The sequence below is a fragment of the Suncus etruscus genome, chromosome 12 (assembly GCF_024139225.1).
Source record: "Suncus etruscus isolate mSunEtr1 chromosome 12, mSunEtr1.pri.cur, whole genome shotgun sequence".
In the NCBI taxonomy this organism is placed as follows: Eukaryota; Metazoa; Chordata; class Mammalia; order Eulipotyphla; family Soricidae; genus Suncus; species Suncus etruscus.
Genome location: NC_064859.1, coordinates 8,915,374 through 8,940,699, shown reverse-complemented (window position 1 = coordinate 8,940,699; position 25,326 = coordinate 8,915,374). Strand labels below are relative to the sequence as shown.

The following is a 25,326-nucleotide window of genomic DNA, read 5'->3' as shown; positions in this document are numbered from 1 at the left end:
TAATTCACAAGAACAAATTTGAGAGACTAGCTCAACCAAGTTGGCCTGCACTTTCTTTACTTAAAAGACTGAGAGAAAGAGAGAGAGGGAGAGAGGAAGTGAGGGAGGGAGACTAGCTGCTGTCAAGAAAGTTATTGATATGTTGGAATTTCAGACTTCCTCCTTGACCTAACCAAAAACATTGAAACAGAATTTTCCATTTACTCTCACTGCATGACTCAGTATCATCACATGTTCCATCTAAATTCCTTCCCCCAAACCACCACTAATTCACATCCCCTGTCAAGAAAATGCCTCTCTGTAGTTGCCCTTTGAATCAGACACTGGAGTTCTGGAAGGTATCTTAGCAATCCTTGCAACCATCTCCTTCACTTAACAGATCTGAAACTGAAGATCCCTAAAATCCCCCCGCCCTTCTCTCTCTCATAGCCCTTGATTTTTCATTGTTTCCACTTCAACTACCCTAAGATTTGCATTGTTGTTCAACTCAGGGAGATGATGCCCTGTTCATAGAAAGAATTGTTTTGCTTATGACTTAGGTTTAGGTTGATGTCCACTCACAGTAATTCATTATAAAGAATCAGGTGTATTGTGGAGCTGAAGCAATGGCACAGTGAGTAGGGCATTTGCCTTGCATGTGGCCAACCCAAGTTGAATCCCCAGCATCCCATATGGTCCCCTGAGGCTGCCAGGAATAATTTCTGAGCAAGGAATAACCCCCGCATGCTGTTGGATGTGGTAAAAATAAATTAATTAATAAATAAAAGAATCAAATGTATTATACAATTTTAAGACATTTAACTTCCCTTGACATTTCGTGTCAACAAATGATTGAGGAGTGAGTATTCATCAATTTTACTCATTTAAAATAAACATTGTGCTAGAACAGTAGTACATCAAGTAGGGCACTTCCTTGCATGCAGCTAACCTGAATTTGATCCCCAGCATACACATGATCCCCAAGCACCACCGGGAATGATTCTTGAGCACAGAGCCAAGGGTAAGCCCTGAGCACGTCTGTAGGTAGCACACACCTACATCTGAGTAGGGTTAGACCCTACTCAAAGCAAAAAGAAAATAAATAAAATAGACTTTGGGGGGGGGGGTTGAAGGCCACACTTAGCAATGCTCAGGGGTTACTCCTGGCGCTATGCTCAGAAATCATTTCTGGCAGGCTTGGGAGGGCCATATGGGACGCTGGAGATTGAAACAAGGTCAGTTTTATGCAAAGTAAATACCCTACCTGTTATGCTATTGCTCCAGCCAAAAAAAAAAAAAAAAGACACATTATTGACTGAAATAACCCAGAATGTAAAGTTATATGAATAACTTCCTATGCAAGAAACATAATTATTCTGTGTATTAGCTTGAAGTCCAGTGAAGTCCAGATTTCATTCATAGTCAGACTAGAATGACAGAAATGAAAAAGAGGGAGGGAAAACTACCATGTATTTTGAACCCTATTGTTGAACACTCATGGATTCAGTGTTTCTCTTCCCACCACATACAAGTCTCATATTCTTTTCTCTGTCTCTCCTCCAGCATAGACGGACATCTGAAACATCCATCTCACCTCCAGGATCCAGCATTGGGTCACCCAATCGAGTCATCTGTGTAGGTATCATGTTGCAGCCAATGGAAAGCATTTCTTAGCTCCAGCCTGGTAGCAAAAGAGTTCCTAGAGAAATAGTAGTGATCGAGGCACTTACTTGCCCTGCATGTTGTTGATCCTTTTTCAAAACCAGCCCCACATGGTCCCCATGTACCAGTGAGGCACAGTTCTGTGCACAGAACAAGGAATGACCCCAAAATACCATCAGATGTATTTTTTTTAAATTAAAGAGAGAGATCAATTGGGGTTTAGTTCAACAAACTTGGCATGTTTTGTATTCAAGAAACCTAGATTTGATCCCTAGCACCACTTATGGTCCCCTGAGCACCACCAAAAAATGACCCCAGGTGGCCGTAGAGATAACACAGCAGTAGGGCGTTTTCGTTGCATGTGGTCAACCCAGGACTGATGGTAGTTTGATTCCCGATATCCCATATGGCCCCCCCCAACCTGTCAGGAGCTATTTCTGAGTGCAGAGCTAGGAGTAACCCCTGAGCTCCGCCAGATATGACCCCACCCCAAAAAAACAAAGGAAGGAAGGGAGGGAGGGAGGAGGGGCTGGAGCGGTGGAGAGTGGACAGTGGTAGGGCCTTTGCTTGCATGCAACTGACCCAGGACGGACTGTGATTCAATCCCCGCCATCCCATACAGTCCTCCAAGCCAGAAGCAATTTCTGAGCACCTAGCCAGGAGTAACCCATGAGTGTCACTGGGGTGGCCCAAAAATAAATTAAATTTTAAAAAATAAAGAAATGACCCCAGAACACAGAGTTTGGGAATAGCCAGCCCCTGTGTGCCAAAGGGTGTGATCTCAAAATTTAAAAATGGGGGTTTCTAAGGAAACCAAGAACATTTGCAGGAGTTCGTCCAAGTGGCCCCCAGTGTAGTAGGTATGTCCTGTACTAAAACTCTGAGAGAGGTCTGGGACATAAGAGGGAAAGCCATGGACCTGCTCTCCTGTAAACACAAAGCCCTGTAAATAGACATCAGAGATGGGATTGAATTCAGCAGGATGAACCACTTTTCTTAACCTTAGTGAGACCCAAGCAAGAAAAAACCTGAAGACCAAGAGGGCATTATTAGGTAGGACATCAGTGTGGTGTTTGAAAGGGAGACCACAGAAGGAGGAAGCTGTAGCTGTATGATTGTGCAAAAACTTGAGTGTAAAGGATTTGGAAAGGCAAAGATGAGAAAAGGTGATTGATGACCTGAGACTTCCAGGGAGTATGTAGAGCCTGTGCATATGCTGAGCTCCTACCCAGAAGTGCAGCAACACAGAAACACTTAGCATTTGCCAGAGATATTGTAGAAAAAGAAGGTGGATGAGTTTTGAGTTCTCTTGTAAACATCATCATTTAATAGACAAATAGTGCCACACTCAGCTCTGCTCCCCAAATGGTGGACTCTGCCTCCCTGTTGTCCAACTCTGTGATACTGAGCACTGATTCCATGAGTAGTAGGAGTGTTGTTCTTGAGAGCAGGTGAACTCATGTCTTAGCGAAGAGCTATGTTCTCCTCAGGATTCTTGCTGTATCCCCAGAAATGTGAGGTAATTCATGCTTGTGGTTGCAGAGGCAACTATAAATAAACTGAGCTTCAAAATTGGGCAAGGGAAGAAAACTGGAGATCGGTTAGAGAAATCCCAGGATCAAAGATGAAAGATGGGGATCCTAGAAATGCAAATTTTAAAGACAGTAAAGGCCACTCTATCCAGGACAGTCAACTGCAGCCAACATCGGGGTATTCTGCTTAGGAGCCAGACTCTGCCCTAAATCCTTCTCCAACAAAAACATAAGATCAGATAGTTTCAGGTAGTGAGGAGCATTATACAGATGAAAGTTTGGGTGTAAAAGTGTTCTTTTCCTGAACTCAGGGCTGAATCCAGGGCTCAAACCCAACCCTCCTGTATGCAAGGCATTTTTTTTAGCCAACTGAGCCTTCTGTCCACTCCAGGTTGCTAATATCAGTGCTTCTAACCTCTCTAGAGAAGCCATTCTTTGAACAGTCAAGACAGAGATTCATCTGGCCACCCAGGCCTGGGGGGACCTTAGGAGGATAACGCAAAATACAGCAAATGTTGAGGTCCCAAGAGAAAACTTTATGTGGCTTTAGGAAACAAGAGACTGCCCAGTTGCAGGACAGGGCAAGCTGTTTGCCAAGTTTTTCTAGAGGGAAGACACCCTAGAGGTGAGCAGGAGGTAGAGATGCAGCAGATGGAGGCTCTTAGGTAGAGATACAGTAGGCAGAATGCAGATACCCTGCTTGATAAAGCCTTCTGAGTGTGACCTCTGACTGCAGTGAGATGGGGGATCCTTATCCCTGGGAGCTAGTAGAGAAGCTCCTAGAGGGAACAGAACAGGCTTTCAGTTTAGACTGCCTAGGTGTGAATTTTGGTTTTCTGCTTATTTGCTGTGTAACCCTGACAAGTTTAGTCATTTGTCTGGGCCTTACTCAGCACTGTTGCCTCGCATCAGTCTTGTAGTAGTAGGGAGGAACCAACTTTAGGGATTTAGGGCAGAGTCTGGCTCCTAAGCAGAATACCCCGAAGTTGGCTGCAGTTGGCTGTCCTGGATAGAGTGGCACAGAAGCTGTGGTGGGAACCTTCTGGCTGTGGTCCCCACTTCAGATTGTGTAGCTCAGGCTGGATTCAGACCTACAGGTGATGCAATGTAAGGCCTAGAATTCTAAGCCTGGTCTCCTGGTCAGGAAAATTGGGATAATACTGGCACACACCAGCTCACTTCATGAAGCTCATCACAAAGAGTGGTGAGTACAGCTATAGAAATAACTACACAGAGAACTACCATAATCATGTGAATGAATGAGAGAACTGGAAAGCCTGTCTGGAGTACAGGTGGGGGTGGGGTGGGATGGAGGGAGATTTGGGACATTGGTGGTGGGAATGTTGCACTGGTGAAGGGGGTGTTCTTTACATGACTGAAACCTAATCATAATCATTTATGTAATCAAGATGTTTAAATAAAGAAAAAAATGAAAAAAAATACTGGCACACAGCGGCCTCTGATGCTTGAACTTTGCAGAAGGTGCTCCTCGTGGAGAACAGAGTATCTATGCGGCCTGTTGCGCTTCCAGCTGTCTTGTGGCCCTGTGGCCGCTCACGCCTGTCTTCCCACCTGGAGAGCCACTTCCCTAAGCCTCTTTCTGTTCCCTCTGTCCTGTCCCTCTTACCTTTCTGCTTCTCTCCTTCTGTTCCACTCTTCCCCAGGCCAAGGTGGATAACGAGATCCTTAATTACAGAGACCTGGCAGCCCTCCCCAAGGTCAAGTCCATCTACGAGGTTCAACGCCCCGACCTCATTTCCTACGAACCTCATTCCAGATACACGTCTGACGAGATGTTGGAGCGGTGTGGCTATGGAGAGGTACCACGGCTCACCCTCTCCAGAGCTGCTGGGGGAGAGGCAGCCCTGTGGGGGTCCTCAGTCCCTTCATCCACATGGTAGGCCCCCAGACAGTTCCAAATCGGGAAGGAGATGCCCCCAAAATCTGGACCTCCTTGAAAACTGGAACTTGGTTACACCACTAGGATTTTCACCCTCTAGACCAGGGATAGTGAACACGCGGCTCTCGAGCCACATGCGGCTCCCGGCCAAAATGAATGCGGCTCTTTGCTTCTTATCATTATTTCGTATATTGTGGCTCTTTGCCAAGTTTGGATTTTGTTCTGCTGCTTCTGAGGAGGGACCTCTGAGGAGAGATCTCCGAGGCTGCGTCCTCCCATCTCCCATCCCTCGGAAACAACTGCACGGGCCAGCGAGCTGGGGACCCGTGTGTCACATGTTGGGTCACATCTGGCCGTGAGTTCTTAGTGTGGAGGACGCAGCACACCCTCACCATCACTGCAGGATTTTGACCCTCACTCAAAATGGCAAAATGCATTATGTGTTGAATAGATTATTGTTAAAATTAGATGCTCTTGTGTGAGTGTCCATTTTGGCAGGTCACTGCGTGGTGCGGCTCTCTGACTCTCACAGTTTAAAATTGTGGCTCTTTGTGTCCAACTTGTCGCCAACCCTGCTCTAGACCTAGGGAGCAGCGCCCCCTATGGGCAGAATGGGGGCTTCCACCACTCATAGCGGAAAGTCTAGGAGCTGCCAGCAGTTGGGATATGGGTCAGAGCTCTATAGTACAGCGGATAGGGCATTTGCCTTGCATGTGGCCCGCCCAGGTTGAGTTCCCGGCCCAGGGTCCTCTGGCCCTTGGAGGCTGGTGGGCTCTCTTTCTGTCACCTATGCTCTGTGCACTGTGTTTAGAGCAATGACACCACTCAACTCATCACAGGCAGAAAGTTTGCTTTTGGAGGGGCAGGTGGTGATGGCCCTGAGGCCACATAGGCTCCCCAGAAGGATCATGCATCCTGAGCCAACAGCATCCGTGGCTGGAGCCTTCCTACCTCCTGTTTCTTGGACATACTGGAAGCCACTGTCAACACTGGGTGAACAATTCAGACCGACCCGATGCACAGGAGAGGGGATGGCGTCCTCTTGAGATAGGATGTTCCTTACTCAACCAACAATCCCAGCCCTGACTCTTGCCCTGCCTTGGGCCCTGTGCTACAATGAGCCACAGAGGGGCAGGGACCTAAGTGGGCTTAAGGGGGAGGCTTTTGGCAGCCATGACCTACATTCCCCCCGGCTGTGTTTCCTTCTTGGAGGAGGAAGCCTGCTTTCCTCCCAACACTGAAGCCTATTGTTTGAGGGGGTGCTGTCCTGGAGGGTTTCTGTTAGACCCTGTAACATTATCTGTTCCCCTCTCTTTTCTCTCCTGCTTCTTCCATGGCTGCCTTCGAACTCTGTACCTCTAAGTCGCTGGGAACCTTATCCCCCTACTCCCAGGTAATTACCATGGTTCTGAGACCCTTTGTGCCTCTTCCCAAGCTTTCCCAAGAAGGCTGGACCCTTGCCAGGTGCTCCCCAAATCAGAACCAAGAACAAGAGAGCCAGGAGCATTGACTCCATGGTGGCACAGAATAAAGAAAAGGCTGAGGAGACCCTGGTGACCCCTTTCTCCCTTGTCAGGCACTCCCTGCTTGTCTGTGATGTTTTGGTCCTCAGGAGCTGAGCCAGGAATGAGGGACCCAGGGAAAAAATCTGCAGCCAGGGGGAATTCTCTGAGTTCCCAGAAACACCAAACTCAGCTCCTGGAATCTGCCTCCCTATTGCTGTCACCTCCACCCTTCTAGTGTGCCTCACACCCTTCTGATCCTTCCCAGGACATCTATGAGAATCTGGACCTCCGGCAGAGGCGGGCCTCCAGCCCTGGATACATCGACTCCCCCACCTACAGCCGACAGGGAATGTCCCCCACCTTCTCCCGCTCACCTCACCACTACTACCGCTCTGGTAAGCAACACACACACACACACACACACACACACACACACACACACACACACACAGCATGGGCTGTAGGAGCCAGGGGACAATACCCAGAACCCTGCTAGAGGGAAGGTCCAATTTCCCTCCATTTCCTTTCAGCTCATCTGCAAGTCTGAGGTCTCCTCTGGGGGGACTTGCTGTCCCTGCTAAGCCCAAAAGACCTCACTGCAGGGTGGTGTGGAGAAGGGATGATGGGCAGCAGATGGGGACATCCAGAGGGGAGGGCACATCAGTGCTTGACTGGATGACATCAGTGGAAGGGTCACTCTGGGGTAAACAAGTCTTCCTGGAGCTCAGCAACTCTCACTGAGTTTGGGCTTCTTGGAGAAAGGAACTTTGTGGTGATGCAAGAAAACAAGGGCCCAGTCTGTGCAGACAGAGCCACCACTAGGCTGCCTGTTGTCGTTAGTCACCTCCACCCTGACCTTTCTCTCTCTAACATCTCTTCTTTCTGTGCCTCTCTCCTCTTGGGTATGCATGCTCCAGGGCCCGAGAGTGGCCGGAGCTCTCCATACCATAGCCAGTTAGATGTCAGGTCTTCCACACCAACCTCTTACCAGGCTCCCAAGCACTTTCACATCCCAGGTAGGCCGCAGCTGGGAATGCCAGCATGAGTGCATGCTGGCGGGGTGGGGGGATTTCGGGCACCTATGTTGCACTGAATAGCAGTTCCTGGGGGTCTCTCCTGCACCAATCAGCACCCCTATACCACAGCCTGCAACTCAACATGCCCCTGATCCTTAGGTCCTACCCCCACCCTCTTAACCTCCAGGAGAAGCTCCTGAACAGCTCGGGCTGTGAAGAATGCAGTAGCAACTGGGCAGAAGGGAACAGGCTTTGCCTTAGAACTCAAGGGACTGAAACCAGATACTCATCTTCCCTGAGTTCCCACTGCTTCCTCTGCAGAGTCTATTTTCTGGGCTCTACAGTTTAACACCATTCAACCCAGCCCAGATCCTGCCTTCTTGGTGTTTATATTCAGACTTAGGAAAAAGCCGGAGGTGTGGGGTGGGAGGGGTAGGCAAGGGCTGGGACAGAGCTCAGTGGTAGTACTCTTGCCAACATGTGGTAGATCTAAGTTTGATCCCTTTCATCACCATGGAAACCCTGACTCAGTGAAAGGTAGGTATGGCACACATCACAGCCTAGGTTCCCTTCTCAGCTGCTCCAGAAAGGACCCATGCTGGCTGGGAGGGGTGAAAGGACATGACCATGGATGCCCAGCGACGGCATCCAGGGACTGTGCAAGAAGGGAGGCAGGGCCAGAGGACTGAGGGGCTGGATGGGCTGTCCTTCTGCATGAGGCCTGCAGACTACACCTCCCCAGAACTTGCATGACCACCTTCTGCTCTCCATCCCAGACCCTTCCTCTATAGCATGCACCTTATCCCTGCCTCTCAGACCTAATGCGAGAGGCTAGGAGTGGGGCAAAGGCAGTGCACCCCTGGGTAAGCATACTGACCTCTAAAATCAGCTGACTGACTGCTGTCTCCTCTTCTGTCTCCCCTCTCCTCACACCCCTTCTCTCTTTTCTCCTCCCGCTGTCTGGCAGCTGGAGAGAGCAACATCTACCGGAAACCCCCGATCTACAAACGACAAGGTATGTATGGTTGGTTGGAGGCAGTGTGGGAGGGAGTTCACCTGTACACAGAGCTGCAGCTTGATGGCCAGTTACAGGGTGTCATGGAGAAGAGTGTAACTGCAGCAGAACGAAGGCGCACATGTCCTCAGTCCTCTTAGACATCCTCCTCTCCCCCCACCTCCCCTGCTGTCTGGTTTTCCCAATTCTGTTGGAGAAACCCCTGGCGTGCCAACCTGGACTGCTGTGAGCAACACCGGGAGAAAGGATGTGCCAACTCCTTCATTCCCTCCCTCGTCCACCCCCTTGTGCCATGCCTTCAGGAATGGTGTAAGAGGCCCATTAGGCAAGTCAATGGCCTGTGCCCTACCCTGTCCACTAGGTCCCTGAGAGTGTGGCCTAAGAAACTACACCATGAGCAGCTTCATCTCTGATTTCTCCTGTTCTCAGTATGTTAGCCCCCAAGCCTCCCATGCTGCACTCTCACCATTCTTGCTCAGTCAAACGAGCACCCTGTTTCTGTGAGGAGTGAATCTCCTGTGTGGTACTCGCCTGTGCCTTGGGTCTGAATGAACAGAGAAGCAGGCACAGAGCCCCTGACTTGGGTCCAAGTTGATATAAGGATGGGCTTCCAGGGTCAGTCTGGTTCTGAGTGATGTGAAGACATCTAAAGGTGGCCGTGGAGACCGCCATGTGGCCAAGCCTCAGGACCCAAGTTCTCATGACTGCATGATTATTGTTGGTGGGTTTGGAGGGCAGCTCGGGGGCAGGCTTGAGAATAGTTTGGGGTGCAGGAGGATGAAAAAGGAGAGGGGATTTCCAGATCCAAAGAGTACTGGCAGGTATAAACAAAGGCCTTGGGTAGAGGGACTGCCTACTTCCAGGAGTATTGAATTTCTCCATAGAACTCCTTCCTCAGAAATGGGGTTGTCTATTTGCCCAATCCATACCCCCAGGTCTCAGGTCAAGGCTCTGCCCATAAGTGCTGGCTCCTGTCGTGAGTTTAACTAGAACCATACTGTAGACTTCAGAGAAGGCCTGGGAATCTGGAAGGCACCTGAGCCATCAGCCCAGTGTTGTCCCTCTCAGATGAGGAAATTGAAGCAGAGAAGGGCATAGTTTTTTTTTTCAATGTTCCAGCTGGGTTAAGTAGCAAGGAGAGCCTAAAGTTTAGGGTACTGATGCCCCATCCAGTGCTAGTTCTTCATGAAGACTAGTTTTTGGATGGACATTTCGGGGAGAGGAGGCGACCCAACTCTGCTTTCCTTTGTCCTGCCCAGCAGGTTTCACTGAAGCCTGGCTGGTCTGCAGGCAGCTGCATGAGGTGGGCTCAGGGAACCTCTCAGAACTTACAGGAGGAGCCATGGCTTTCAGGTTCATTTAGGAGCACACACCTGGAGCCTATGGAGCATGGAGGGAGCCACCCTGAGTTATGGTTTGCTCCAGTTCTAACTAGCTCTGTGGGTGTGGGATAGACCTTTCCTCCCCTGCTCAGTAGGGCCTTGGCCCACTGCCTCTCTAGTTTATATGCTCCAAGATCTAGCACCTAGCCTCTGAGTGGCCTCCATGCCCTGGGCAGAGACAGGATCAGTGTCTAGGGTGCCCTCATCCCTGACGCTGTCTTTTCGGGTCCTCTCCAGGTGATCTGTCAACAGCCACCAAAAGCAAAACAAGTGAGGACATCAGCCAGACCTCCAAGTACAGCCCAGCCTACTCCCCAGACCCATACTATGCTGCGGAATCTGACTTCTGGACCTATCACGGGTCGCCTAAAGGTAGCTTGCACCAAAGGGGAGCAGTAACAGTGCACTGTCGCACACAGCCCAGGACTGCTCATTCCTTAGTGCACTAAGCAGACATGTGCTGAGCCTATGGAAGGCTGGAAGGCACTGGAGGGACCCTGAAGAACAAACAGACAATGTCCCTACCTATAACATCACCCCACGTGCCCTATCTCCAAGCCCAGGTGAATGAGTCTAAAGAAAGGTCACAGATGTAATAATCCAGAGCAGGCTATGGATGAAGCATGTGTAGTCTGGCAGTCTTCTACCTCATGTCCCCTCCAAGCTGCCTGCCAGCACTGTTTTACTGAGTGGGGCAGATAGCTCAGGCTATCCTGAGCCTGTCCCACCCAGGTTTACATATAAAACAATCTTTGTTTTGGGTGAATCAAGTTGTAAACTGTGAAATCGTGGGTATGTTCCACAATCCCCAGAGATGGAGAGGGATCCCCATGCCCCAAGTCTGAGTAGGACAAGAGACATAAGTCCAGCAGCAGCTCCCACACAGGCAATAATTCACACACAGGTTGGGAAGAAATGGCAGGCCAGAAACTAACACCGCAAGCTGTTCACCACAAGCTAGTGCTCCACCACGTGGAACACAAACCTAGATGCAGCCTCCAAAGCAGCCTGTATTGGGAAAAACAAAGCCCAGTCTCGAGAGGAGTGGGAAAAGGAAGGTGTGGAGGCAATGGGGAAACATCTTTTTAACAGGAAAACCAAAGGAGCCAATCAAGAGACATCTAATTAGAAGGCAATATGAGGACCAATCCAAAGGCCTCTACCAACAATAAACAATCAGATATAAAGAAACCAGGGATGATCTTTGTTTTAGGTAAAATAAGGTGTAACCTAAATGGCTTCACTATAACCAAAGTCCCAGATGCAGGCCCAGTGGTCTTGGGAAAGGCAGAAGCAGATGCACAGATCAGACTGGTAACACTTGCACAGGAGGAAAGGCAAGTTTTATGTGGGATGCTACAGGGAATCAGGAGCTGGAAAGGCCCAATATCAATGCACTGAGGGAAAGATTTGGGTCTGGATTCTAAATAGTGCAAAGCCACCACCATAGTGACACTAGCAAATTTGTGTCTTTAAAAGAACACTTGAGGGGCCGAAGCAATAGTACAGAGGTAAGGCATTTGCCTTGCATGCAGCCAACCCAGAATGGACCTGGGTTCAATTCCTGGCATCCCATATGGTCCCCTGAGCCTGCCAGGAGGGATTTCTGAGCTCAGAGCCAGGAGTAACCCCTGAGCACCACCGAGTGTGACCACAATCCCAAAACACTTGAGCTGGAGAGTGGAGCATGATGCAGAGGATGGGAGAGAGGGAATGGGAAATGGAAGGTCTGGCTGGCCCTGCACGTGCCACCAATCAGACATCCCGGCCGTGTCTCCCATTCGGCTCCACCTGAGTAGTGCACCCCTGTACTGACTCAATGTCCATCCTTAGGACTTAGGGAGGATCCCTGCCTTCCTCTCAAAGAACGTATCACTTTGGGAGGAGGAAACAACAAGACCTCAACATAGTGGGTGCTAGGCAGTGCCCTGAGGTGCTCCAAAACTGCAAGGTAGAGTCATCAGAAATAAAATCTAGCTGAGGAGCCAGAGCATAGCACAGCAGTTGAATTTGCCTGGCATGTGGCCTACCCAGGACGGACCTGGGTTCAATCCCCAGCATCCCATATAGCCCCCTGAGTCTGCCAGGAGCAATTTCTGAGTGCAGGAGTGCTGCCAGGTGTGTCCCAAAAACAAAAATAAAAAATCCAGCTGAGTGTCTTAGGCAGAGCCAGGCCTTCTGTGGCATGCATGATAGGCTTTGCGTGTACCTCGGCTTGTGACATAGTGGAAGTAGAGCTGACAAATGTCACTAGGGCATATCCTATGCCCTTAGGTGGCCTGTCCTTGCCATGACAGGATGAGAGATGTAGGCCAAGACTCACCTCCTTCTCCTGGCAGAAAGAAACTTCTCTGCAATCAGTCCCAACACTCAGGCCTTTAGCTCTACATAGTCCCTTCCCCTACCCTCCCTACTCAAGAGGGCAGAGAGAATAAGTAGCAGGTTGAGATAATGCCAGGGGGTGTGGGTGTGGGACCTCATTCCACTGTGTTTAGGGGACTCTCAGCTAGAGTGTTCCAGAGACTAAGGAACTCTCTCCTCTTAGCTCTACTGCCCGCTCTGTACCCTCACTCCAGGGAAGCCTGAGTGGGATGGGTGTGCTGGAGCTGATCCTAGCTCTCTCTCCGTAGTGCCCCGAGCCAGAAGATTCTCATCTGGTGGAGAAGAAGATGATTTTGACCGCAGCATGCACAAGGTGAGCAGGTTACCCACTAAACAAGATGTTCACATAATCTTTTACCAATAATTATTTCATTTGCAAGTTTCAGAACCAACCTCATGTTTATTTCAAATAGAAAAAGGACATGTTGGGCTTTACTTAACTGAAACACTAGATGGTAATATTCACTTCAGGTATGGCTTGAACCAGCTTCCCAAAAAATTGCCATCAGGAAAAGTCTCTCTTTCCTTTGGTACTGGCTTGCCTTTGTATTGCCCTTACTCGTAGGGGTTATGTCATGCAGGGACAAGATGGTGGCAGCACCTCATTGACGCTGATTGTGGGTATAAAAAGTGGCACTGCTGGGAAATAGGTTAGCAGTCTTCCAATATGACTAAGCAATTCCACTCCCAGCTATATTCTTGGGATAACTGAAAACTGAGAAACACACTTTTTTTTTAATATAAATTTTTATTTTGATCATAGTGGCTTACATATTGTTGACAATAATATTGAGAAGCACACTTTTAAGACTAAAAGTAAACAGTTGTTTACAGTGTCCAAAAGGTTTAAGTAGTTCAAATGTTATGATTGAGCCTCAAAAGCATTGTGCTTAGTGGAAGAAGCGAGGCACAGACGTCCACCTACTTTCTAATTTCATTTAAGTGAAATCTTCAGAACCAGAAAATCTAGAGGGACAGAATACAGATAGATGATTAACCTGAAGGAAGGAAATTTAGGAGTGAGTGCTATGGTACAGGTCTTCCTTTGGTGGGTGGGTGGGTGACACATGGTTTAGAAATGGATAGTAACAGTGGTCTCCCAGATCCAGAATGTACTAAATTTAGTGCATGGGCATTTTTGAATGGATGCTCCCTTTAATGGGTTAGTTTTATCTGCTGTGAAATTTGCATAAAATTAAGAGGTGGTGCCAGTGATTCCAATATGAATCTGGAGCCATCTGCCATTATTGAACCTGTCACTGGATTCAGAGCAAATGCAACCCTGGGTCATTGTCTGGATCTATTTTCTTCTCTTTTTTGTTAGGGTGAGGGATAGGAGGGAGTGGATCACACCTGGCACCATTCTGAGCCCTCTCTCATATCAGTGCTTTGGTTTGACTCCCAGAAGTGCTTAGATGGCCATGAGGGATGAAACCTGGACTTCCCTCATGCATAGGTGTGTGCACATTTCCTGGTCTACTTAGGGAAGGAAAAGAAAGTTACCCAGGAAATGCTGGAGGCTGCCAATAACACAGGGCCCGAGAGGGTCACTGAGTCAACTGATCTATCATTGAACCTTTCCTGAGGTGATCCCATCTTGTTTCTGAGTTCTCTTGATTCCCTCTATTTTTATTTTTTTATTCATTTTTTCCAGGGTGGGAAGTTATTGCATGTTCCCTTTATTTTTTTTAAATATCTTTATTTAAGTACCATGATTATAAACATGTTTGTAGTGGGGCTTCAGTCATAAAAAGAACACCCCCCCCTTCACCAGTGCAACCTTCCATTCACCAATGCCCCCACAACTCCTTCCTCCCCTACCCCTTGCCTGTATTGGAGACAGGCATTCTATTTCTCTCACTCACTACCATTGTCATGATAGATGTCAGTATAGTTATTTTTCTAACTGAACTCACTCTTTGTGGTAAGCTTCAAATCATGGGCCGGTCCTTCCAGCCCTCATCTCTATTGTCTGTGGGTGTTATTACAATAATGTCTTTTATTTTCTTAAAACCCACTGATGCGTGATCTTGTTTCCCTCTAATTTGATCTTTCCCTCTCATCTCAGCTCCAGAGTGGGATTGGCCGGCTGATCCTGAAGGAAGAAATGAAGGCCCGGTCCAGCTCCTATGCTGATCCCTGGACTCCGCCTCGGAGCTCCACAAGCAGCCGAGAAGCCTTGCACATGGCTGGCTACGACATGACACTCAATGGCTGTGAGCTTGCCGGAGGCGCGACACGCGACTCTTTCTTTCCTCTCCATCTTCCGCCTTTCCCTGATAGAGCACAGATATGACTTGGGACTGGGACAGGGTCACTAAGAAAGCCCAGCTTCTGCATCCAGCCTCTCCTCTGCTTCTGGAACACTTCTATAAGCTTCTATAACACTTCTATGATTGCCATTCAGGTTTTGTATAAAAGAAAATCATCTTCAAGGGGTCTGAATGGCTCAGGAAAAAATGACTCTTCTTGGAATAGTGAGACTTGGTCAGGCATTTTGCCCAGAAAATCTCCCATTGCAAGACCCTCCTATTCCTGGACACACACAATGTGCTTCCTGCTTCCTCTCTTACCCTTGGGGGATTCAGTCCTGCCATGAAATCCTACCAGTGCCTGATAGTACTTGGGTCATATGCACTGATATAATCATCTATTATAATATTCTACCCACATTAGTCAACATACTGTCACTTTTATTTCTCACAGAGGATGACAGTATAAACGGATTATTCCCACCCCCTTTATTGACCTGAGGTTAAGCCACTAGCCAAGATCAGAAAGCCTGTGCAGACTATGGTAGGGTGACTCCAAGTTTTTCCCTCTTCACAAGACTAGATCCTAAATGCCACAATGGCAAGTTTATTTGTTCTGTGTCAGGCCTCAAGCTGGTAGAATCTTACTATATTGTATCCTATATTCTTAACGATACTATAGATACCTTCTTGTTGGGCAGATGAGAAAACTGAAGTATCATTTTTTTTCTTCTTTTTGGGGTTGTTTCTGTTTGTTTGATTGTTTTGGTTTGGTGTTTAGACCACACTCAAGGTTGCTCAGGTCTTACTTCTGACTCTGATCTCAAGGAACCATATGATTTACCAGAATTGAGCCTGGCTCAGCTGCTTGCAAGGCACGTGCCTTTTCTACTTGCCATATCTCCAGCCCCTGAAGCCTGACCAAGTACTCTGTAGGAGCTAACACCTACCTGTGACAGAGCCAGGATGGTATGAGAGCTGTGACTATGTTTATAGCCCCTGGCCCTGGGCTCTGTGAAAGCTTTGGGAGGCTCTCACGTCTCATCCTTTCAAAGGTCTATGAGCTATAGAGCCCCTGCTATATGAGCTATAGAGTACTGGGGGGAGGGACTATGGGATTAGGCACAAATGAAGATGACCAGGGAGTGCACAAGGAGGGTGAAAACAGGAGTCCTTCTCTCTGCCAGTCATGTTGGTAACCTGGGAACTGTCTGCCTGCACCAAACACTGCTGATCTCTGCTTTCCTCTCTTGCAGCCCCTCGGTCACACTACCTGGCTGATAGCGGTATGTTCTGCCCATCTTGCCCTCAGCCTTTTATGACCTGTGAGGGCCAGAGCTGCAGCAGGCACAGTGACAGTCAGAGGATATGGCTCTCCTAGCCCAATCCTGATCTTAATTCTTCATTCTGTCCAGTTGGCAGTTAGTTGGCTTCAGTTTTGAATTCCGAAACCAGCGTTACCAACGGCGTGAGACTTAGTGGAGGGAACATAGAGGCCGGTACCTCTCTCAACTTCAGGGAAACCTGCCTGGCTAGCTCTGAGCTTGACCTGCCTCAACTCCAGGCCTCTGTAAAAGGCCCCATGGCCAGGCATAGGCACTTAGCCATTGGGGAGAGAGTACAGGGTGAAGCCAGAAGCCTGGAGAGTGGCTGCTGCTTCCTGTGTGCCTAGAATTCTACAGGGAAGATACCTCTTAGACAATGCAGAGGAGCAGAGGAAAGGGCTAGATGCCTCAGGTGCTCCTGCCGAGGGATTGGGTTGCAGAGGGACATTAGAGAGAGGGAGCCCTGACTTAGAGCTTCTTGCTATCATTTAATTGCTTCTTTTCAGATCCCCTCATCTCCAAATCAGCCTCCCTGCCTGCCTATAGAAGAAATGGACTGCACAGGGTAAGTGAACATGTGTGTATTATGTGTGCATGGGAGCATGTGTATGGCATTGTGCATGCCAGCATGTGGATAACATGGCCCAGAAGATGCCAACAATCCTAGCCTTTGATCATTGCTGCAGTGACCACTAGGGATGATGCCTAGACAAAGACCTTGGGACTTGCAGAGGGGCAACTTGTAGAACCAATGCAAAAACTTTTCTTGCCATGATCCTGTTTACAGAAGGAGGGGACCTGTGCTGAGGACCTCCAAGCACTGAGTCGTTTAGGCTCCTAACCCAATAGCCAAAGGATGTGGCTCTCCCAGCCCAGTCCTGATCTTAAATCCTTCATGCTGTCTAGTTTTGAATAAAAGGAGTTTCTTTTGTTCATTCTACTTTGTGGAGGAAGATGTTATTATATTATATTATATTATATTATATTATTTATTATATTATATTTATTATATTATATTATATTATATTATATTATATTGTATTGTATTGTATTACATTACATTACATTACATTATTATAATCTTCAGAGAGACATAGGGGAACATTCTCAAGCTGTTAAACCTAGGCCACTAACCCTCACAGTCTCCACCTGTGTGCCCAGCTCCAGGAGACATGGCCCTGCAGCTAATGAAACTGTCAGGTGACAGTAGCCCAGGCTGGTGTGGGGGTTGTGAGGGGACATAAACGTGTCCCCTTACAGGGAGAAGTTATGTGACAGATAAACCAGGGGAAGGGCAGGGACTGTGAGACCAATGAATATTTACAAAGCACCTGCTCAGTAAGTACTATAATATTCTAGCCACAGGAAATAAAGCTGCTCCGTGGCCTCACATTCTAGCTGAAGATACAGCTTCCACAAAAAATCATACAAGGTAAAGATGGGTAGACATAGAAAGAGGAGGAGTGAGACTTCAGCCTGGGAACACACAGTGCCTTGCTGCTGGACCAGCAGAAGCTATCCAGAGAAGGGCTTAGAACACACATAACTAACAGAAGGCCATAATGTGCCAGAGCCAGAGTGCCCAGGGTGGGCCAGGCAGAACTGTGGAAAGAGAGCTATCCAGCACTTTAGTCCATGGGCAAAAGCTTGGCAGTGTCTGCTGAGGCATACTAGGTGATCTGACTGATAGGCGGGAACTTCAGCCACTGTGTAGATTGGATAGCACAGAGGAACCAGGGCAGGCAATGGGCCCTTTGGGCAGCGATTTCAGAGAGAACTCACCAGGCTACTGGGAGGAAGAGCTTGTGCTAAGACCACACAGAGGTCATCCCAGCATACTCAGCCCTCCCTCTACACTCTGTAGCAGATGTATGTTGAAAATCTTGTGTGTATATGCAGGTACTGGTATGGGTGCACCAAAGATTTATGCCCTGACAGAGAACAAAGAGACCTGCTCCTTTAGAGCCTAAGATCTCATGGGGAGATGGGAAAAACAAGGAGCAAACAATTAGCAAACCCAATTGTAGAGAATATAAAAATGCTGTGGACTATTAAGGGGAGGCAACTTTGAGCAGGGGAAGGGAGGGAAATTGGGAATTTGAGACAAGGGCAGGTTCCAGTCTGGGGGCAGAGAAAGTGGACACTGGGCAATACAAGAGAGGGCTGCATGTCTCCTGTGTTGGATGTGAGCACAGGACTTAGTATCTCAGCTCTTGGCACTCGGTTCAGTCCCCCCACAATGGGACTGGGCAGAGTCCTCAGCATTGGGCTTTTGCTAGAGATGTTGGGTGCTGCTCTGGGAGGCTGAGCACTGTCCTCAGGCCCCTCATCCCTGTATTTACCCTGTCACCCCCACAGACACCCAGCGCAGACCTCTTCCACTATGACAGCATGAACGCTGTCAATTGGGGCATGCGAGGTGAGTATAGCACTGCACTGGACTTTTGGAAAGTAGTGACCTGCCCCAGGGCTGGGGACTGGCCAAAGCATATGTTCAGACTCACTCTCACTTCCCATTCCCAACATCACCCACCCACCCACCCCACCCCAAGGCACATCTTTTGGCCCAAACTCCTCTGAACTCCATCCTAAGAATGGATGCTGCAGGCTGGGAGAAGTGGCTGCCACCTGGGAAGAGAACGTTGTACAGGTGCATGCTGTTTCCCTCACACTTCCCTGGGAAACAGGCCCATCAACCTCCACCAGCTTCTACAGTCACTCGGGCAAGAGGCCTGGCCCACATCGCAGCTCTGCAGATTCTACTAAGCATGAAAGATCTTGTCCAGTTTTATCATCAGAGTTTTCTTTTATTTTTATTCACTCTTTTGGTTTTTGGAACACACCCATCAATTTTCAGGGCTTACTCCTGGCTCGATACTCAGAGCCCCTAGTGGGGCTCAGGGGAACCTATCTCTGGGTTCTGGGATCAAAGCTGGGCTTGGACCCGGAGAGATAGCATAGCGGCATTTGCCTTGCAAGCAGCCGATCCAGGACCAAAGGTGGTTGGTTCGAATCCCGGTGTCCCATATGGTCCCCCGTGCCTGCCAGGAGCTATTTCTGAGCAGACAGCCAGGAGTAACCCCTGAGCACCGCTGGGTGTGGCCCAAAAACCAAAAAAAAAAAAAAGCTGGGCTTGATGTGTTCCAGACAAGTGCCCATGTGCCTTACTTGTCTTGCTTACTGGCCCAATCGCCATTGCCATCAGATTTCTTACTCCCACTCTTCCTCAGAAGTGCCTTCGAGACACACACACACACACACACACACACACACACACACACACACACACACACATATATGCTCAAATCAGTGCCCATAATCCTTACTCTCCAGGGCTGGATGTGGCTGTGCCCTCATGGTTGTTCTCTCTGTGTGTTTTCTCTTGACAGAGTACAAGGTAAAGGTGATGCAGAGCCCTTTGGGGTTTCGGGACCTGGGGAGCCACTACATTTGGGGACCAGCAGGAGCTGCAGCAAGATCTATAGGAGGAAGAAAATCTAGATCATAGCCCCCGACTCCTATGGCATGTTCAGTCTCACCAGCTCCCCATCCCAGATCCCACCATACCTCTCACCTGCTGAAATCCAATAGCTCTCTAGATGCCTTATTGATGATCCAGATGCTGATTTATTCCCAGATATTACACACATCTGGGAGACCTTGTGCCCACATTAATGACAAATGTCACCCAACTTGACCCTGGTGTGTTGTGGACTTGAGAACCTGTCTTTTGATAGGAGGTGCCTTGAGTCTCACAGGTCACGCCAGGAGGGGCAGCATAGCCCCACCTCCAGACTGACTCTTGTGCCATTTCTGCATAGGGGGGAACCCAGGCACCAATTGTGCCTGAACAAAATGTGCACTCTGTGCCCATCTTTCTCCTTAGATCTACCCATATGAACTGCTGTTGGTCACCACAAGAGGAAGAAGCCGACTCCCCAAGGATGTGGACCGGACCCGCTTAGAGGTAGGTCTAAACCTTTGGGCTTGAGGACATTGAAAAGTGGCTGATCTCACCCAGACAGGGATGGGAGGCATGTGACATGCCCAGTGTCTTTGACTCAAAAGTGTTCCCTGCTGTTCCCTGCTACTTCCTCAATTTAGTTAGCATGAAGGTTTGGCCACACTGTGCTCCCACCAGGGCAGAGGCTTCCACAATGGACAGTGAGGTTGGGTTCTCCACCTACTTTATGAGAAACATGGAACTGGCTTTGTGAGGGGCCAAGCAGAAGCCAGCACCTGCATAGTGACCTGGACAAGTGAGCCAGATTCCTGGTGTGCAGCTTTGAACCTGCCATGTGTGGGCTGGCTAATACAGACTTATCAGTTAGGTGGGGATTTGGAAGGACTATGACAGGGAAGTTGCCCTCTGGGTGACATTCTAAATGACAAGGCAGTTCATAAATAACACACATAAGAAGTCGCAATGGGTTGAAGGATAGTGAGGCTAGATGTTGTAATGTGAAGAGTACTTTGAAATAAGTTGCTTAGACCACATCTCTCTGGAAATAGACATGTGAGCAAAGACTTGAAGGGGCTGAGCCAGGGTCAAGTGTGAGGACACAGCCTGCAGAGTGCCTGGTGTGCTGGTGGACAGCAGAAAATATTCAGTGGACAATAGGCCAGATAAAGTCAAGGCAGCAGGAGTTAGATTACATTGTGATGGGCACAGAAAAGTCTCTGTGGTCCTGGGTGCTCTTTGGTGCTCTCAGGGAGGTGAGTGCTATTATGCGCACATGTCTCAGGTCAGGAAACTGAGGACTAGTGGAATCAATGAACTTGTCTGAAGTCATGCATGCAGATTCCCCTGCAGCAGAGCTGGCAGTGAGGACTCAAGGAAGAGAGAATTCAGGGCAGAAAGGAGATGCCCTTTATCCTTTTAGAAAGGAGAGAAAAGAAGGTTCATCTCCTTCCTTAAAGTGTTCTCCTAGGCATTGATGGCTAACCTTTTGAGCCCGAGTGCCCAAACTGCCGCACAAAACCAAAGAATTTCCTCAAAAGTGCCAGCACGTCAATTAAACCTTAATAACAAGATTTTAGTGTCTAAAAACTATGTGGCACATGCCGCATATCTTAATTGCATGCCATAGGTTCGCCATTACGAACCAGGGTTTATCCTGAAATACTTCCATCAGTGAGCTAGATGAAACAAAGGTGTTAAATTCTTTTTTTTTTTTTGGTGTTAAATTCTTGAAAATTTTTGAGTCTGAGAAATTGATGGGGTGTATTTGCTATTTTTATCTTTGATGACTTTTCAATGAATTTTTTATTAGATCATCCCTGAGGAGCAGTGAGAGTAACCTACATTTGCAAGTCAGAAGGCCCAGACTTCTGCTTCAGCTGTTGTTACTTATTCCTGCTCGTTCTCCTGCCCCATTTGGTGAAATCAGTCATGTTAATTCTCTGCTTTGGGTTCTGACTTCTCACATTTTAATCGGATAGAAATAATTACTGGCTTTTAGGGTGTTTAAAAGGATTAACATGCAAGTACATTTATAAATCATCAATGCATAGGATTATCAGAATCATTAAATACTATTAAGTACTGAAAAAAATCAACTCAAGTTCACTATCAGCCAATACTATCTGTCAAAAGCCACCTTTGCTTAGAGTTTAGGGAATGTGGCCAGACGATGAATTCATAGCAAGAACATGCCAGAGAACTGGCTCGTTACCACAGGGCTGTGAACATAGTTCTCTTCAAATCTCCTCTGTTTCAATTCACAGGCATCGAGCAGCAGGTCACCTCCAGAATACGTTATCCAGAGATAGCTTATCAGAATTAAAGATATAATTTTAATTTTGAAACTTTTTAGTTGCAAAAAGGGTAAAATAACCATTCAGTCACCCTTCACCTAAATGCAACTATTTATTTCTCACTTCAGAAGCTTTGCACAGTGGAGTCATTCTAAGGCTGCTTGGCAGAAATAGGAAGGGAAAACCTACCTGAAATTCCAGGCAATGTTTCTTTCTATAACAGAGTTATGGAAGAGATAAAAAGGTATGGTTGTGGGTGGAAAAGTGAATAATAACTTGTTTTCATTGATGAGTTTTAAGAGCAGTCCTGCAAATAATTTGTTAAAAATAGAAATCGAGGGCCCGGAGAGATAGCACAGCGGCGCTTGCCTTGCAAGCAGCCGATCCAGGACCTAAGGTGGTTGGTTCGAATCCCAGTGTCCCAAATGGTCCCCTGTGCCTGCCAGGAGCTATTTCTGAGCAGACAGCCAGGAGTGACCCCTGAGCACCGCCGGGTGTGGCCCAAAAACAAAAAAAAAAATAGAAATAGAGGCTGTAGAGCATCAGGTAAGGTGCTTGTCTTACATGCAGCCCACTAGGTTCAATGCCCAACACCCCACATAGATCATTCCCTGAGACCCACCAGAAATGATTCCTGCACACAGAACCAGGAATAAGGACTGGACATTGCCAGATATAGGCCCAAAACCAAAAAAATAAACATAAATTGCACTATATTTTATATATACTAGTTATCAAAAATACACCCTCAGATCTTGGACGTGCCTTCTCTTTCTTCCCAAAAGGATCATAGCCCTTCCTGGAGGAGGGTACACCAGGGGCCCTGAGTAAGACCCAAGTTCCTCCTGAGCTAAGAAATGCTTCCCACCAACCCAGCCCCACAGGCTCCTCTAAGAAAACAGTGGTTCATGCGTTGGCCCATTCAGCACACAGCCCTCACACATGCACTTCCAAGGGCTGGTGGGCACCGAGCCAGGATACACTGGGAACCCATGGCACAGCTCCTTCTGCCTTGCACTGTACTTGCCTTTTCCTCAGCCTCAGGCTGTCCCCCTCTCTCCACTGCCATCCTTCTAGCGCCACCTGTCCCAGGAAGAGTTCTACCAAGTCTTCGGCATGACCATCTCTGAGTTTGACCGGCTGGCCCTCTGGAAAAGGAATGAACTAAAGAAGCAAGCCCGGCTGTTCTAGACAGAAGTTGATAAATACCTTGCATTTCTATAAAGAAACACATCAGATCTCTACTGAAGCTCTGTATAGTCCTCTCCTGTGTAATGGGGCATGCTGCCTGCCATGAGACTTGCTTTACTAGAGTGCCAGGCCAGCCCATGTCAGCCAGGTATTTTTACGCTCCTTATTTTCTCTTTTTTAAGTGCTCTGGGGTGTGGGAAGGGATGCATATCCTTTAGTGGGGATCCTTTTATACTGAAACACCTCTCCTAACTTGCATCCTCGAGGCCCAACTCTCTTTCTTCAAGGAGTGCCTGAAGAAGTCTCCCTTCTATTTGCTTTGTGGCCCTGTCTTCTGCTCTTCAGGGTCAGTGGTGACTGCAGTTGTCATCCTTAATTGGCCCCAGAGGGGCCCTCTCATGGGAGTATCCACAGGCATCTCTCCAAGCCACAGAACACCTCTGAGAGCCCATAAAGAACTTTCCCATCACCCTCATTTAGGATCTGAGAGCTCCCCATGGATGCCGCAGCATGAAAGGGGAGCCCTAGATCTCCTTACCCAAGAGAGGAGCAAGGAAACTGGCCTCTCTGCAGTTCATGATTCTACTTCAAAGGGTCTAAAGCAAGCTCATGGTATAAGAGGAAAGGAAAGGCATCTCCCTTCCCTGCACAACCTCCAACTGTCCTCTTCATACCAACGACCAGCAGGATGAGGAGAATTCAGGAGGGAGAAGGGCTTTAATGGAGCTGAAGGACTATTTGGAATCCCTCTCTCACTGCCTGTGCACTTCATATCCCATCCCCTCCCAAGGAGAGGCCCATCATTGCAGCCTGTATTCTTCAGCCTTACCACAGTCTATGTGCCTGACAACTCAACACACCACAGGGCTAATGCTGCCACCAGAGCTCCAACCAACCAACCAGACACACAACTTCCAACCACCCATCTGAAGTTGATCTGGGCTAGAGCCAGGTTCTTATTTTCCTATACCTGTTGGGCCCTGGAATAGCAGGTGATCCAACCAGAGTTCCCCCTTTTTTCAACTCCCATTGTAAAGCTGACCATATCTCTTGTGTGGGCGGAGGGTGGCTTTCAGAATGGCTGCTCATGAGATTCCACAATGAAGCGTTGACCAACTCTGCTCATGGTCAACCTGAGTTTACCCCAGTGACTGCCTTTCCTGCCTCCTTGCCTTCTGAACCGTGGTGATAGTGGAACCATCTTCCCTTCCCAAACCTTCAACCCAAGTGGGTGGTGTTTGATGGGGGTCTATTTCTTCTTGGAGGTGCCTTGAAGTTCTGGAGAAAGTATGAAGATGTTAGAAATAACAGTTATGAGTCTCAAGAGGCTGGCAATGTCAACTGACAAGTGTAGAACTGACTTCAACAGCACTTCACTGAGCACCTGCTGTCTATTGACCACCGGATGGGGGTGGGAGAACATTAGGATGGTTAGGTTGATATGGGCACTGGTCTGGGGACATCTCAGCTAATGATGGGTCTCCTAAGACTGTACTCAGATATGTTGGTTGTAAAATAGAAAGTGGTAGAAGAGGGCTTGAGAAGTGTGTGACATAGCTATACAAATCATTGGTGCAAACCAAGGAAAGCTTTCTGGAGGATATTGCATTTTGAGCAAAGTTCAAGAAAGACCTGTATAAACTGGAAGGAAACTATTGTAAAAGGGTGACAGATGTGAGCCTGGCAGGGAGGTCTATGTACCCTACTCTCAAATGTCAATTCTCTCTACAACTCTTCTTTTTGGCCAATGTCTTTTCAACTTTCCTGACCCTTTCAAAATGTCCCAGCCAGACCAGTCTTTGACACTGCCTCATAATCACTGGTTAAAGTTTGGCAAAATTAAAGAGCTTTTGTTATTGTTGTTGGATATTTTTGGTTTCCCATAAAACCATATAATTCAATCTAGACCTGTGTCCTGTTTGTTTCTAGTATGAGTGAAAAGGAGTGAATGGACAGAGGCTAATCCAGGCACATTTTCAACAACAAGGCTGGAAAGAGCTCTGCCTTTCCTCAGCTTCTCCTTCAAGTAAAATAAAAGTGTTTGATGAAGTAAGCATCACTCAGATTAGTTCCCAGAATATGAGGGGTTCTACAAGATTATAAAGAATGTTGGAATAATACAATAAATATGGGTCTGTGATTGGTTGATAATAGCAGTTTTAATAGTTCCATGTTGTTAAGTGCCAGAAATGTGCCAGGTTCTGTGCTTACATTGCCATTTAAGCTTCTCTAACAACCTGAGAAGTCACCACTGCTCTCATCTCCTTTCATGATTGAGAAAACAGCATTGAGGGGAGTACAGAGCTGCACAGTGGAGCTAGGAGCCAACTCCAGTCTGACTGAGACCAACATGTACATTCTAGTCAGTTAGAGGTTTTTTAGCTGCAAGTAAAAAGAGCCTTCTTCAGAGAAGGCTTCAACAATGAGA

General features: G+C 47.9%; 1 protein-coding gene across 1 annotated transcript in view; it reads left to right on the top strand.

The window, feature by feature from the left end:
* Window positions 1–24,803, top strand: part of ABLIM3 (actin binding LIM protein family member 3) — a 140,957-nt gene extending 116,154 nt beyond the window's left edge. The window contains exons 10-24 of the mRNA XM_049785177.1: window positions 1,543–1,614; window positions 4,838–4,993; window positions 6,437–6,466; window positions 6,844–6,973; window positions 7,496–7,594; window positions 8,562–8,609; window positions 10,229–10,363; window positions 12,622–12,686; window positions 14,442–14,589; window positions 15,882–15,911; window positions 16,457–16,515; window positions 18,309–18,369; window positions 19,340–19,917; window positions 22,785–23,046; window positions 23,492–24,803. Of these exons, the coding sequence (XP_049641134.1) occupies window positions 1,543–1,614; window positions 4,838–4,993; window positions 6,437–6,466; window positions 6,844–6,973; window positions 7,496–7,594; window positions 8,562–8,609; window positions 10,229–10,363; window positions 12,622–12,686; window positions 14,442–14,589; window positions 15,882–15,911; window positions 16,457–16,515; window positions 18,309–18,369; window positions 19,340–19,458 (1,152 nt within the window). The 3' untranslated portion in view covers window positions 19,459–19,917; window positions 22,785–23,046; window positions 23,492–24,803. The remainder of the gene's footprint in view (window positions 1–1,542; window positions 1,615–4,837; window positions 4,994–6,436; window positions 6,467–6,843; window positions 6,974–7,495; window positions 7,595–8,561; window positions 8,610–10,228; window positions 10,364–12,621; window positions 12,687–14,441; window positions 14,590–15,881; window positions 15,912–16,456; window positions 16,516–18,308; window positions 18,370–19,339; window positions 19,918–22,784; window positions 23,047–23,491) is intronic.
* Window positions 24,804–25,326: the final 523 nt, after the last annotated feature.